The sequence below is a fragment of the Nerophis ophidion genome, linkage group LG13 (genome assembly GCF_033978795.1).
Source record: "Nerophis ophidion isolate RoL-2023_Sa linkage group LG13, RoL_Noph_v1.0, whole genome shotgun sequence".
NCBI classification, from domain to species: Eukaryota; Metazoa; Chordata; class Actinopteri; order Syngnathiformes; family Syngnathidae; genus Nerophis; species Nerophis ophidion.
This window is the reverse complement of record NC_084623.1, coordinates 50,011,435-50,028,069: the sequence shown is the minus strand read 5'-3', so window position 1 is coordinate 50,028,069 and position 16,635 is coordinate 50,011,435. Positions and strand designations below refer to the sequence as shown.

The 16,635-nt window shown below is 42.4% G+C and overlaps 1 protein-coding gene across 1 annotated transcript in view; it reads left to right on the top strand.

The window, feature by feature from the left end:
* Positions 1–16,635, top strand: part of si (sucrase-isomaltase) — a 275,632-nt gene that overhangs the window by 53,186 nt on the left and 205,811 nt on the right. The window contains exons 8-11 of the mRNA XM_061919155.1: positions 1,776–1,944; positions 5,300–5,399; positions 10,315–10,427; positions 10,550–10,675. Of these exons, the coding sequence (XP_061775139.1) occupies positions 1,776–1,944; positions 5,300–5,399; positions 10,315–10,427; positions 10,550–10,675 (508 nt within the window). The remainder of the gene's footprint in view (positions 1–1,775; positions 1,945–5,299; positions 5,400–10,314; positions 10,428–10,549; positions 10,676–16,635) is intronic.

Here is a 16,635-nt window from a genome sequence, read left to right as displayed (position 1 = left end):
CTGAACTTCCATCCATCCATCTTTTTGGCTTAACCGAGGTCGGGTCGCGGGGGCAGCAGCCTAAGCAGGGAAACCCAAACTTCCCTTTCCCCAGCCACTTTGTCCAGCTCTTCCCGGGGATCCCGAGGCGTTCCCTGGCCAGCCGGGAGACATAGTCTTCCCAACGTGTCCTGGGTCTTCCCCGTGGCATCCTACTGGTTGGGAGGCATTCGGGTGCCATCCTGACCAGATGACCAAACCCCCTCGTCTGGCTCCTCTCAATGTGGAGTAACAGCTGCTTTACTTGGAGCTTCTCTCGGATGGCAGAGCTTCTCACCCTATCTCTAAGGGAGAGCCCCGCCACCCGGCAGAGGAAGCTCATTTCGGTCATGACCCAAAGCTCATGACCATAGGTGAGGATGGGAACGTAGATCGACCGGTAAATTGAGAGCTTTGCCTTCCGGCTCAGCTCCTTCTTCACCACAACGGATCGATAAAGCGTCTGAATTACTGAAGACGCCGCACCTATCCGCCTTTCGATCTCACGATCCACTCTTCCCCCACTCGTGAACAAAACTCTGAGGTACCTGAAGTCCGCCAATTGGGGCAGGGTCTCCTCCCCAACCCGGGGATGGCACTCCACCCTTTTCCGGGCGGGAACCATGGACTCGGGACTTGGAGGTGCTGATTCTCAACCCGGTAGCTTCACACTCGGCTGCGAACCGATCCAGTGAGAACTGAAGACCCTGGCCAGATGAAGCCATCAGGACCACGTCATCTGCAAAAAGCAGAGACCTAATCCTGCAGCCACCAAACCGGAGCCCCTCAACGCCTTGACTGCGCCTACAAATTCTGTCCATAAAAGTTATGAACGGAATCGGTGACAAAGGGCAGCCTTGGCGGAGTCCAACCCTCACTGGAAATGGGTCCGACTTACTGCCGGCAATGCGGACCAAGCTCTGACACCGATAGTACAGGGAGCGAACTGCCACAATCAGACAGTTCGATATCCCAAACTCTCTGAGCACTCCCCACAGGACTTCCCGAGGGCCACGGTCGAATGCGTTCTCCAAGTCTACAAAGCACATGTAGACTGGTTGGGCAAACTCCCATGCACCCTCAAGAACCCTGCCAAGACTATAGAGCCGGTCCACAGTTACTCTTGAATCAAGGGTTCGACTATCCGGCGTAGCCTCCTTTGAATAGACCATACCGGGAAGGCTGTACCTTAACTTAACTTAACTTGACTTATATCTGTGGACTTCCAGCTTTGGAAAACTCTGTTTGAAACTGTTTGAAAATGTTTGTCATTCACAATTTGAATAATATTCAAATGACGGACGTGTTAATACGGTAGATAAATCCTCCACAGGACACCTCCGCTCCATACAGGCTAACCTCCTCCAACCTCCAGGGACAAAGCTTCGAACAATGGGAGACCGGGCTTTCTGCTCCGCTGCTCCCAGTCTGAAGAATGCTTTCCCTGACCACCTGAGGGCACCACAGACTGTGGATGCTTTTAAAAAAGGCTTAAAAACCCATCTTTTTAAAAAAGCCTTTCTGTAGACATGCATGCTGGTTGTAGCCTTTGGGCTGTTTCTAGTTTTATATTTTATCTATTTTTATTATTACTATTTCTTACACTGTGGCACTTTGAGGTTGTTTGCTCAACGTAAAGTGCGTTTTACAAATAAAATATTTTATTATTATTATTATTATAGATAAATCACTTTTTTAATTCTGTTTTCAACATTTTCTTCAGACGTTTGTGACAATTGTTTTCCATTCGCCTCCAGGTTTGACACCATGGGTCCGTTAGTGTTCGCAGACCAATACCTGCAGCTGTCGGCCAAACTTCCATCCCATAATATTTACGGCCTGGGAGAACACGTGCACAGGCAGTTTCGCCACGACACGTACTGGAGGACCTGGCCCATCTTCACCAGAGACGCTTTCCCAAACGGGGTAAGGGGGAACAGTACCGATCCACTGAACTTAACATGCATGAATCATGATAACCTACTTCAGGATTTTTATTGTATTTTTATTACTCTCTAGTCCAGGGGTCGGCAACCCAAAATGTGGAAAGAGCCATATTGGACCAAAAATACAAAAACAAATCTGTCTGGAGCCGCAAAAAAATAAAAGCCATATTACATACAGATTTTGTGTCATGAGATATAAATTGAATTAAGAGGACTTAAAGGAAACAAAATGAGCTCAAATATAGCTACATATGAGGCATAATGATGCAATATGTACATACAGCTAGCCTAAATAGTATGTTAGCATCGATTAGCTTGCAGTCATGCAGTGACCAAATATGTCTGATTAGCGCTCCACACAAGTCAATAACATCAACAAAACCTTTGAGCATTCATGCACAACGTTAAAAGTTTGGTGGACAAAATGAGACACAAAAAGAAGTGGCATAAAACACGTCTTAGAGAGTCGGAGAAAGTTATACATGTTAATAAACTACGGTGAGTTCAAGGACTGCCAAAATAAGTAGGACAAAACGGCGCTCGCCAAATACTTGAATCAGTGAGGCATGTTTAATGTTAACAGCAGAGGTGGGACCAAGTCATTGTTTTGCAAGTCACAAGTAAGTCTCAAATCTTTGACCTCAAGTCTCGAGTCAAGTCCCGAGTCAAAACAGGCAAGTCCCGAGTGAAGTCCAAAGTGAAGACTGGAAAGTGTCAAGTCAAGTCCGAAGTACTGCATTTTGAGTTTCGAGTCATTTCAAGTCCTTTTCACCACAGACTAATATATTTACAAAGATTGTGTTTGCTTTTGAAACACTGTATTTATTCATGCACAACGTTAAAAGTTTGGTGGACAAAATGAGACAGGAAAAGAAATGGCATAAAACACGTCTTAGAGAGTCGGAGAAAGTTATACATGTCAACAAACTATGGTGAGTTCAAGGACCGCCAAAATTAGTAGGACAAAACGGCGCTCGCCAAATACTTGAATCAGTGAAGCATGTTTAATGTTAACAGCAGAGGTGGGACCAAGTCATTGTTTTGCAAGTCACAAGTAAGTCTCAAATCTTTGCCCTCAAGCCTCGAGTCAAGTCCCGAGTCAAAACAGGCAAGTCCCAAGTGAAGTCCAAAGTCAAGACTGGAAAGTGTCAAGTCAAGTCCGAAGTCCTGCATTTTGAGTTTCGAGTCATTTCAAGTCCTTTTAACCACAGACTAATATATTTACACTGATTGTGTATGCTTTTAAAACGCTGTATTTATTTATTTATTCATGCACAACGTTAAAAGTTTGGTGGACAAAATGAGACAGACAAAGAAATGGCATAAAACACGTCTTAGAGAGTCGGAGAAAGTTATACATGTTAACAAACTACGGTGAGTTCAAGGACCGCCAAAATAAGTAGGACAAAACGGCGCTCGCCAAATACTCGAATCAGTGAGGCATGTTTAATGTTAACAGCAGAGGTGGGACCAAGTCATTGTTTTGCAAGTCACAAGTAAGTCTCAAGTCTTTGACCTCAAGTCTCGAGTCAAGACAGGCAAGTCCCGCGTGAAGTCCAAAGTCAAGACTGGAAAGTCTCAAGTAAAGTCCCAAGACCTGCATTTTGAGTTTCGAATCATTTCAAGTCCTTTATACCACAGACTAATATATTTACAAATATTCTGTATGCTTTTAGAACGCTGTATTTATTTATTCATGCACAACGTTAAAAGTTTGGTGGACACAATGAGACAGGAAAAGAAGTGGCATAAAACACGTCTTAGAAGGTCGGAGAAAGTTATACATGTCAACAAACTACGGTGAGTTCAATGGCCGCCAAAATTAGTAGGACAAAACTGCGCTTGCCAAATACTCGAATCAGTGAAGCATGTTTAATGTTAACGGCAGAGGTGGGACCAAGTCATTGTTTTGCAAGTCACAAGTAAGTCTCAAGTCTTTGCCCTCAAGCCTCGAGTCAAGTCCCGAGTCAAGACAGCCAAGTCCCGAGTGAAGTCCAAAGTCAAGACTGGAAAGTCTCAAGTAAAGTCCCAAGACCTGCATTTTGAGTTTCGAGTCATTTCAAGTCCTTTTAACCTCAGACTAACATATTTACAAAGATTGTCTATGCTTTTCGAACGCTGTATTTATTTATTCAAGAACAACGTTAAAAGTTTGGTGGACAAAATGAGACAGACAAAGAAATGGCATAAAACACGTCTTAGAAAGTCAGAGAAAGTTATACATGTCAACAAACTACGGTGAGTTCAAGAACCGCCAAAATAAGTAGGACACAACGGCGCTCGCCAAATACTCGAATCAGTGAGGCATGTTTAATGTTAACAGCAGAGGTGGGACCAAGTCATTGTTTTGCAAGTCACAAGTAAGTCTCAAGTCTTTGCCCTCAAGCCTCGAGTCAAGACCCGAGTCAAAACAGGCAAGTCCCGTGTGAAGTCCAAAGTGAAGACTGGAAAGTGTCAAGTCAAGTCCGAAGTACTGCATTTTGAGTTTTGAGTCATTTCAAGTCCTTTTAGCCACAGACTAATATATTTACACTGATTGTGTATGCTTTTAAAACGCTGTATTTATTTATTTATTCATGCACAACGTTAAAAGTTTGGTGGACAAAATGAGACAGAAAAAGAAATAGCATAAAACACGTCTTAGAGAGTCGGAGAAAGTTATACATGTCAACAAACTACGGTGAGTTCAAGGACCGCCAAAATTACTAGGACAAAACGGCGCTCGCCAAATACTGGAATCAGTGAAGCATGTTTAATGTTAACAGCAGAGGTGGGAACAAGTCATTGTTTTGCAAGTCACAAGTAAGTCTCAAGTCTTTGACCTCAAGTCTCGAGTCAAGACAGGCAAGTCCCGCGTGAAGTCCAAAGTCAAGACTGGAAAGTCTCAAGTAAAGTCCCAAGACCTGCATTTTGAGTTTCGAGTCATTTCAAGTCTTTTATACCACAGACTAATATATTTACAAATATTCTGTATGCTTTTAGAACGCTGTATTTATTTATTCATGCACAACGTTAAAAGTTTGGTGGACAAAATGAGACAGGAAAAGAAGTGGCGTAAAACACGTCTTAGAAAGTCGGAGAAAGTTATACATGTAAACAAACTACGGTGAGTTCAAGGACCGCCAAAATTACTAGGACAAACGGCTCTCGCCAAAATACTCAAATCAGTGAAGCATGTTTAATAAAAAACAGTGTGCTTTATAACAATTTGCGAGGATTGTGTCAAGTTTGTCCTCCTACAAAAACCATATTAAGACAAAAAATATGTTTTATTTTCCCCTCATCTTTTTCCATTTTCCATATATTTTTGTAACTCTACTTTTTATTCCCCCTAGGGAACACACAACCTGTATGGACAGTATCCCTTCTTCCTTTGTCTGGAAGATGAAAGTGGGAAGTCGTTTGGCGTCTTCCTCATGAACAGCAATGCGATGGGTGAATAAAAACATGCAAGCACACATGCAACTTTACGTCCAGACGAAGAACGTTCAATGTCAGTGGTTTCCAAATTGCGGTTGGAAGCCCCTTTTTAGTCTTTGGGATAAGATACACTATATTGCCAAAAGTATTTTGGTTCATAATCATGGATGACAGAGTCTGGTGTGGATGAACTTGACTGGCCTGCACAGAGTCCTGACCTGAACCCAATAGAACACCTTTGGGATGAATTAGAACGGAGACTTAGAGCCAGGCCTTCTTGACCTACATCAGTGTGGGATCTCACCGATGCGCTTTTGGAATAATGGTGGAAAATTCCGATTAACATACCCCGCAACCTTGTGGACAGCCTTCCCAGAAGAGTTGAAGCTGTAATAGCTGCAAAAAGGTGGACCGGCATCATTTTGAGCCCGATGGGTTAGGAATGGGATGGCTTTTAAAGTTCATATGTGAGTCAAGACAGGTGGCCAAATACTTTTGGGAATATAGTGGATATCATTATTAGGGTCCTTGGCCCATTGCAAAAGGACTCCACAGGAGTCCTTTTGCAATGGGCCAAGGACCCTATTGAAACTGCTATGTTTTATTATTATTCCGCTCATTCGCACCCTAATTTGACCCCCTTAACATGCTTCAAAACTCACCAAATTTGACACACACGTCGGTGTGGCAAACCTTCCCAACTTATTAGGAAACCAAACCCCAAAATTGAAAATTGCACTCTAGCGCCCTCTAGAAAGAAAAAAAAACAGACTGCTCGTAACGTCCGTTAGGAATGTCCTAGAGACATGAAACAAAAACCTCTATGTAGGGCTGACTTAGACCTAGATTTCATAATCGTATCTTCTAGGGCAAAAATCAACATAAATTTCGCAAAAACCCATTCAAAGCAAAATTTTCGCAAAAAATACTATTTTTGCCTCTTTGAGCTGGAATTTGACGCCCTCAACATGCTTCAAAACTCACCAAACTTGGCACACACATCAGGACTGGCGAAAATTAAGATCTAATGATAAAAACAAATCCCAATACTCAAAATTTCGCTCTAGCGCACTTTTTGAATAAAACACAGCAAAAACTGCTCCTAGGAAGAAAACACAAACAAAATTGCTTGTAACTTCCAGTAGGAATGCCAGAAAGACATGAAACGAAAACTTCTATGTAGGTCTCACTTAGACCTACATTTAGATAATTGACATCCTTCGGCAAAAATCAACAGGAGGTTAAAAATTACCCCTTCAAAATAAAAGTTTTGTAAAAACTTGTCACCTTTTTCAAACGTAAACTCCTCCAAGTGTGTTTGTCGTTTTGGCTTCAAAATCGCACAGGAGAGAGATTGAACCCTTTTGATTAAAACTGTCCAACAAAGTTTTGATTACTGCTCCGGTTTTGATTTTACGTGCCTTCAAAGAACCCCTGCGCGAAGTTTCCTAAAAAATGTCATTTTTGCCTCTTTGAGCTGTAATTTGACCCCTTTAAAATGCTTCAAAGTGCAAGTTAAAGCTCTACTATACAAAGCAAAAGCCATTTATCAACAACATCCAGAAACGCCGATCTGTAATTTGACCCCCTTACCATGCTTTAAAACTCACCAAATTTTACACACACATCAGGAGTGGCGAAAATTGCCATCTAATAAAAAACAAAACCCTAAAAATCTAGATTGCGCTCTAGCGCCCCCTAGGAAAAAACCCAGACAAAACTTCATTTAACTTCTGTTAGAAATGTCGTAGAGACATGAAATAAAAACCTCTATGTTGGTCTGGCTTAGACCAGGGCTTGTGTAGCGGCGGCAGCCAAAGGCGGACCCGACCAACGCTGCTTGTAGCTTTAATTTTGTATGTTACACTAAAAATTGGAAAATCATATGGATCTCCACCTGGCCATATCTCCCAATAGTAAATAATCATTAAAACTTCTAAATCCAAACAGTGGTCCGGATCAGCCCCAAAATCTAATCATTCGTTTTTTATCCCATTTCTGACATTTCCTGAAAGTTTAATCCAAATTAGTCTACAACTTTTGGAGTTGTATTGCTAACTAACTTTTTTCCTAACATAGGTAAGCCTACTTTGACTTAAATTTCATTGGTTTGAGTATAAAAAGTGAATACATTGGGTATAATGCTTAGAATTGTACAAAACCCAAAACCAGTGCAGTTGGCACATTGTGTATTTCGTAAATAAAAACAGAATATTGTTCAATTTATATTTAATGAAATAGACTGCAAAGACAAGATATTTAATGTTCAAAGTGAGAAACCTATTTTTTTTTTTTTTTGCAAATAATCATTAACTTTGAATTTAATGGCAGCAACACAGTGCAAAAAAGTTGGCACTTTTACCACTGTGTTACATGGCTTTTCCTTTTAACAACAATCAGTAAACATTTGAGAACTTAGGAGACCAATTTTTGAAGCATTTCCGGTGGAATTCTTTCCCATTCATGCTTGATGTACAAGTGTTACATATGTCTTCATAATGCGCCACTACAGGCAGGCCAGTCTAGTACCCACACTCTTTAAATATGAACCCAAATTGAGAAATGTTGCTCTTAAACTGTTCGAAAATTTGCTCACGCATTTGTGACCCTCGCCCCGTCCTTGTTTGTGAATGACTGAGCATTTCACGGAAGCTGCTTTTACACCCAATCATGGCACTCACCTGTTCCCAATCAGCCTGTTCACCTGTGGGATGTTCCAAAATAAGCGTTTGATGAGCATTCCTTAACCTTCTCAGTCTTTTTTGCCACCTGTGCCAGTTTTTTTGAAACACGTTGCAGGCATCAAATTCCAAATGAGCTATTATTTGCAAAAAATAACACAGTTTTACAGTTTGAACTTTAAATATCTCGTCTTTGTGGTCTATTCCAATTGAATATATGTTGAAAATTATTTACAAATAATTGTATTTTTTATTTATTTATGATTTGCACAACATGCCAACTTCACTGATTTTGGGGTTTGTAAATAATCCTTTTAAAAACACTTCTGAATCCAAACAGTGGTCCGGATCACCCCCAAAATTTAATCGTAGGTTCGTTATCCTCTTTCTGACATTTCCGTAAATTTTCATCAAAATCAGCCCTTAACATTTGGAGTTATATAAGTTAGCAGTGGTCCGGATCACCCCCAAAATGTAATCGTTGGTTCGTTATCCTCTTTCTGACATTTGCGGAAATTTTCTTCAAAATCAGCCCTTAACATTTGGAGTTATATAAGTTAGCAGTGGTCCGGATCACCCCCAAAATGTAATCGTAGGTTCGTTATCCTCTTTCTGACATTTCCGTAAATTTTCATCAAAATCAGCCCTTAACATTTGGAGTTATATAAGTTAGCAGTGGTCCGGATCACCCCCAAAATGTAATCGTAGGTTCATTATCCTCTTTCTGACATTTTCGTAAATTTTCATCAAAATCAGCCCTTAACATTTGGAGTTATTTAAGTTAGCAGTGGTCCGGATCACGCCCAAAATGTAATCGTTGGTTCGTTATCCTCTTCCTGACATTTCCGTAAATTTTCATCAAAATCAGCCCTTACCATTTGGAGTTATATAAGTTAGCAGTGGTCCGGATCACCCCCAAAATGTAATCGTAGGTTCATTATCCTCTTTCTGACATTTTCGTAAATTTTCATCAAAATCAGCCCTTAACATTTGGAGTTATATAAGTTAGCAGTGGTCCGGATCACGCCCAAAATGTAATCGTTGGTTCGTTATCCTCTTCCTGACATTTCCGTAAATTTTCATCAAAATCAGCCCTTAACATTTGGAGTTATATAAGTTAGCAGTGGTCCGGATCACCCCCAAAATGTAATCGTTGGTTCGTTATCCTCTTTCTGACATTTGCGGAAATTTTCATCAAAATCAGCCCTTAACATTTGGAGTTATATAAGTTAACAGTGGTCCGGATCACCCCCAAAATGTAATCGTTGGTTCGTTATCCTCTTTCTGACATTTCCGTAAATTTTCATCAAAATCAGCCCTTAACATTTGGAGTTATATAAGTTAGCAGTGGGTCCGGATCACCCCCAAAATGTAATCGTTGGTTCGTTATCCTCTTTCTGACATTTGCGTAAATTTTCATCAAAATCAGCCCTTAACATTTGGAGTTATATAAGTTAGCAGTGGTCCGGATCACCCCCAAAATGTAATCGTTGGTTCGTTATCCTCTTCCTGACATTTCCGTAAATTTTCATCAAAATCAGCCCTTAACATTTGGAGTTATATAAGTTAGCAGTGGTCCGGATCACCCCCAAAATGTAATCGTTGGTTCGTTATCCTCTTTCTGACATTTCCGGAAATTTTCATCAAAATCAGCCCTCAACATTTGGAGTTATATAAGTTAGCAGTGGTCCGGATCACCCCCAAAATGTAATCGTAGGTTCGTTATCCTCTTTCTGACATTTCCGTAAATTTTCATCAAAATCAGCCCTTAACATTTGGAGTTATATAAGTTAGCAGTGGTCCGGATCACCCCCAAAATGTAATCGTTGTTTCGTTATCCTCTTTCTGACATTTCCGTAAATTTTCATCAAAATCAGCCCTTGACATTTGGAGTTATATAAGTTAGCAGTGGTCCGGATCACCCCCAAAATGTAATCGTTGTTTCGTTATCCTCTTTCTGACATTTCCGTAAATTTTCATCAAAATCAGCCCTTGACATTTGGAGTTATATAAGTTAGCAGTGGTCCGGATCACCCCCAAAATGTAATCGTTGGTTCGTTATCCTCTTTCTGACATTTGCGGAAATTTTCATCAAAATCAGCCCTTAACATTTGGAGTTATATAAGTTAGCGTAGTTTGATTGGTTTGAGCATCTTAGCGTTTTTCTAGTATACGTTCCTTGGTCAAAAAAAGTGATTACATAATGCTTAGAACTTTAAATTGTGTAATAATTTGGATTTTTTTTTCAGAGGTCACCCTGCAGCCTGCGCCGGCTGTGACCTTCAGAACAATTGGAGGAGTCTTGGACTTTTATATCGTTTTCGGAGACTCACCGGAACATGTGGTGCAGGAGTTCCTTGAGGTGTTACTGACGTCTTTTAAATATAGTTTAATTGAACATTTAGCCGAATATATGATTTTTCATTTAAAATGTTTCAGTAGTTCATAGTATTTTAACTCTATCGTGACAATTGTACTCCGCAGCTTATTGGCAGGCCTGTCATTCCGCCGTACTGGTCACTGGGATTCCAGCTTTCCAGGTGGAACTACGGCAACTTGAGTGAGGTCAAGGCAGTCGTGGAAAGAAACCGTGCAGTGGGCCTTCCATATGTAAGATGATTTTTTTTTCCTTCGTCTTTGTGTAAACATTGGTTAAAAGCGTTTCCTTGCCAATATCAATCAATCAATCAATGTTTACTTATATAGCCCTAAATCACTAGTGTCTCAAAGGGCTGCACAAACCACTACGACATCCTCGGTAGGCCCACATAAGGGCAAGGAAAACTCACACCCAGTGGGACGTCGGTGACAATGATGACTATGAGAACCTTGGAGAGGAGGAAAGCAATGGATGTCGAGCGGGTCCAACATGATACTGTGAAAGTTCAATCCATAATGGATCCAACACAGTCGCGAGAGTCCAGTCCAAAGCGGATCCAACACAGCAGCGAGAGTCCCGTTCAGAGCGGAGCCAGCAGGAAACCATCCCAAGCGGAGGCGGATCAGCAGCGCAGAGATGTCCCCAGCCGATACACAGGCAAGCAGTACATGGCCACCGGATCGGACCGGACCCCCTCCACAAGGGAGAGTGGGACATAGAAGAAAAAGAAAAGAAACGGCAGATCAACTGGTCTAAAAAGGGAGTCTATTTAAAGGCTAGAGTATACAAATGAGTTTTAAGGTGAGACTTAAATGCTTCTACTGAGGTGGCATCTCGAACCGTATAATAACAACATTTTCAAGGGATTAACCCTATATAACCCTATTTTGTGTTACTTATTCAGTATAAAGATGGTTGCGATTTGACCTGCCATTATTTGAGGACTTCATGTAGTCACACTCATGCATTCATTCTCTAGCTCAAATGTGACCTAATCATGACAATATAGAAAATTCCTCAGGTTAGAGCACACCTGCCAACCCTCCCGGATTATCCGGGAGACTCCCGAAAACGTCGCAGGAAAACACATTTTCTCCCGAAAATCTCCCGTAATTCAGGCGGAGCTGTAGGCCACGCCCCCTCCAGTTCCATGCGGACCTGAGTGAGGACAGCCCATTTTCACGTCCGCTTTCCCACAATATAAACAGCGTGTCAGCCCAATGACGTTATAACTGTAGAATGATCGAGGGCGAGTTATTTGTTTCTTATGTGGGTTTATTGTTAGGAAGTTTCATTAACGTCGTCCTAGCGTGGTAACAACACACAACAACAGCAGTCATGTTTTCGTCTACCGTAAAACCGTTTGTCTGCCGTAAACAGCAATGTCGTGACACTTTTAAACAGGACAATACTGCCATCTATTTACATGCATATGGTTAGAAAAATTGTGACAGAATAGAACAAGGATGGACAATTCAATAATCATTAACTCAATTCTAAGTTAATGATTATTTGCAGCTCGAACATTAAATATTTTGTCTTTGCAGTCCATTCAATTGAAAATAAGTTGAAAAGGATTTGAAAATCATTGTATTCTGTTTTTATTTACGAATTACACAATGGGCCAACTTGACTGGTTTTTGGTTTTGTGTGTATACATGTGTGTATATATGTGTGTATATATGTGGGACTGCGCCAAGGCTGTCCTTTGTCACCGATTCTGTTCATAACTTTTATGGACAGAATTTCTAGGCACAGTCAAGGCGTTGAGGGGTTCCGGTTTGGTGGCCGCGGGATTGGGTCTCTGCTTTTTGCAGATGATGTGGTCCTGATGGCTTCATCTGACCGGGATCTTCAGCTTTCGCTGGATCGGTTCGCAGCCGAGTGTGAAGCGACCGGAATGAGAATGAGCACCTCCAAGTCCGAGTCCATGGTTCTCGCCCGGAAAAGGGTGGAGTGCCATCTCCGGGTTGGGGTGGAGACCCTGCCCCAAGTGGAGGAGTTCAAGTACCTAGGAGTCTTGTTCACGAGTGGGGGAAGAGTGGATCGTGAGATCGACAGGCGGATCGTTGCGGCGTCTTCAGTAATGCGAACGTTGTATCGATCCGTTGTGGTGAAGAAGGAGCTGAGCCGGAAGGCAAAGCTCTCAATTTACCGGTCGATCTACGTTCCCATCCTCACCTATGGTCATGAGCTTTGGGTCATGACCGAAAGGATAAGATCACGGGTACAAGCGGCCGAAATGAGTTTCCTCCGCCGGGTGGCGGGGCTCTCCCTTAGAGATAGGGTGAGAAGCTCTGCCATCCGGGAGGAACTCAAAGTAAAGCCGCTGCTCCTTCACATCGAGAGGAGCCAGATGAGGTGGTTCGGGCATCTGGTCAGGATGCCACCCGAACGCCTCCCTAGGGACGTGTTTAGGGCACGTCCAGTCGGCAGGAGGCCACGGGGAAGACCCAGGACACGTTGGGAAGACTATGTCTCCCGGCTGGCCTGGGAACGCCTCGGGATCCCCCGGGAAGAGTTAGACGAAGTGGCTGGTGAGAGGGAAGTCTGGGCTTCCCTGCTTAGGCTGCTGCCCCCGCGACCCGACCTCCGATAAGCGGAAGATGATGGATGGATGGATGGGTGTATATATATGTTTTTTTTTCAAACCGATTCCTGAAAATTATGAATTAATTTACAAATCGGAATGAATAAGAATCTTGATTCAGCCGTGAATCACTTTTTTTGTGCACTTCTAGTACCTTACTTATAAGGATGCATATTGTGTGTCTGTTAATGTTTATTTTTATATTATTTTAAGATTTCAGTGTTTACGTTTTGTCTTCATATCAAACAATACCGAATGATAATGAAGCGTGATCATTCCGTTCACAATAACCGTACTATGACAAATTCAAACTCTTGCATCAATCAATGTTTATTTATATAGCCCCAAATCACAAATGTCTCAAAGGACTGCACAAATCATTACGACTACAACATCCTCGGAAGAACCCACAAAAGGGCAAGGAAAACTCACACCCAGTGGGCAGGGAGAATTCACATCCAGTGGGACGCCAGTGACAATGCTGACTATGAGAAACCTTGGAGAGGACCTCAGATGTGGGCAACCCCCCCTCTCTAGGGGACCGAAAGCAATGGATGTCGAGCGGGTCTAACATGACACTGTGAAAGTTCAATCCATAGTGGCTCCAAGACAGCAGCGAGAGTCCCGTCCACAGGAAACCATCTCAAGCGGATCAGCAGCGTAGAGATGTCCCCAACCGATACAGGCGAGCGGTCCATCCTGGGTCCCGACGAGCGGCCCATCCTGGGTCTCGACTCTGGACAGCCAGTACTTCATCCATGGTCATCGGACCGGACCCCCTCCACAAGGGAGGGGGGGACATAGGAGAAAGAAAAGAAGCGGCAGATCAACTGGTCTAAAAAGGAGGTATATTTAAAGGCTAGAGTATACAGATGAGTTTTAAGGTGAGACTTAAATGCTTCTACTGAGGTAGCATCTCGAACTGTTACCGGGAGGGCATTCCAGAGTACTGGAGCCCGAACGGAAAACGCTCTATAGCCCGCAGACTTTTTTTGAGCTCTAGGAATCACTAATAAGCCGGAGTCTTGCGGATACATTTCAAGACTGCATTATTCATCGCCACTGAAAGGTGAGGGACCTCTTACAAAGCAAGGCGTGAGCCTGCTGTGCCGGTGTGTTACCGTCGCCCGCTTCCTTTGCAAAGAAAAGATTGGATAGAACAAAACTGAAGATCAATGAGATTCAAGTCGGGACGATGCTCGGGCTGAGTTTTTATTTTTGTGCCAAAAAACAATGCACTTGAAACAGCATGGGATTTCTTTAAGAGCACTCTCGGTGAATGCAATCGATAAGTTCGCCTTGCGTGACATTTTAACGGTTTAAAACTGTCCGTGAGCCTGACATGCAACCCCGCCTGGGTAGGCATGATATGCAGGTGGAGGCGGCGGCCAGAGCGATAGGAATGGCCTTCAGCTCTGACCAGGGTAATTCAGCTTCCTGCCAAATAGCGTGATGTTTGCCGTGAATCCCGAGAGAACCATTTTTCAAGTGTAACCGAATGTTAACGCCGATCAAAAAAATCAATCGACCAAGTTGATTTAATTATCTCATTCATCCTCATCTGAATGTGAAACCTACTCCGGACGCCCCTTCCGGGACGTTCTATAAATACCAACTCCGGTTGACATTTTCTTGGAAATGTGTCTCTCTGCTTATCTCCATGCGGGCCAAAAGCCGCTCCGCACACAAGAACTGATGTTTGACACCCTTTTTATTCGTTAATTGCAAAAGTAAACTCCCAATCTGAACCTTTACACTCCGCCTTCTCGTAAATCTGTATCGCGGCGCGGCGTTATTTGTAGTCCCCTTATCTAATTGCCGGGCCAGCGCTCAATCTTTCCGCGATAACGGAGGTTTTAGGAGGCAGATGCTTCCTCTCCTGCCACGGACCTCATTTATGACAACTTGTAGATTAAACATCAGAGAGAAGATGGTTGGAGATGATAAAAATAAAAAAAATAATAAAAAAAATAGGAGGAAAATTGCTCTTGCTTGATATGAAGTCGTTTATTTTTCCTGAAATCAATCCAAAATGTATTCAAGTCACTTAAGATGAAGTGATTGATATTTATATAGCGCTTTTCTCTAGTGAGTCAAAGCACTTTTACAGTTTGAAACCAAATATCTACGTTACATTTAACCCTTGTGTGGTGTTCGGTTCTGTGGGACCCATTTTCATTTTTTATCAAAAGAAAAATGATACAATTATTAATTTCTCAAACTGCGACTCACTGACTTTGGTTCATATCCTGCTCATACCCCCCCCCTTACACATTTCTAGTACATATACTATGTCCCGATCCACTGGACCCGGGGCTAATAGAAGTGTGGATATTGATGTTCTGTGTACCACACACACACAAACACACACACACACACACACACACACACACACACACACACACACACACACACACACACACACACACACACAGACGGACAGTAGGAGGACAGAGTGTAGTTACACAGAACATCAGAGGGTCAAATGTGCGAGAAAATGAGAGCAGACAGTGTTGATGAACAATGTAGCAACCTTGTGTGGGAACCGCAGGTGCAGAAAGACAATAGAAGAATTCCTGTGGTGTTCGGGTCTGTGGGACCCGTTTTCATTTTTTATCAAAAGAAAAATTATCCAATTAATTAATTTTTCAAACTGAGACTCACTGACTTTGGCTCGTTTCCTGTGAAGAACATATATCAGAATACATATTAAATGACCATACATCCCCCCACCCCCCTTCCACATTTCTAGAACATATACTATGTCCCGATCCACTGGACACGGGGCTAATAGATGTGTGGATATTGATGTTCTGTGTACCACACACACACACACACACACACAGACGGACAGTAGGAGGACAGAGTGTAGTTACACAGAACATCAGAGGGTCAAATGTGCGAGAAAATGAGAGCAGACAGTGTTGATAAACAATGTAGCAACCTTGTGTGGGAACCGCAGGTGCAGAAAGACAATAGAAGAATTCCTGTGGTGTTCGGGTCTGTGGGACCCGTTTTCATTTTTTTATTAAAAGAAAAATGATATAATTAATAAATTCTTCAAACTGAGACTCACTGACTTTGGCTTATTTCCTTCTGAAGAACATATATCAGAATACATATTTAATGACCACACACCATACACCCCCCTCCCCCACCACCACATTTCAATTATATATAGGACGTCTAATAGATGTGTGGAAATTAATGTTCTGTGTATCACACGCAACCACCCACCCACACCCACACATACAGCAGGCCTAGACAGTTGGAGGACAGAGTGTTGGTACACAGAACATCAGACGGTCAAATGTGCGAGAAAATGAGAGCAGACATTGTTGACAAACAACGTTGCAACCTCGTGTGGGATCCGCAGGTGCAGAAACACAAAAGAAAAATTACTGTGGGGAGAGAAATTTTCCGTGCAACGTTCATATTGTTGTTACTCAGCCAGCGTTTGAGGGTCTGATGGACCCGTCGCATTTTGAGGCTTTTAATGCCTCACAATCAAACACTTTTATATTAAAATACTGAACGAGTGTTTATTGGGATAAGTTAAACAGATGTTTGTTGGGATAAGGTAAACAGATGTTTATTGGG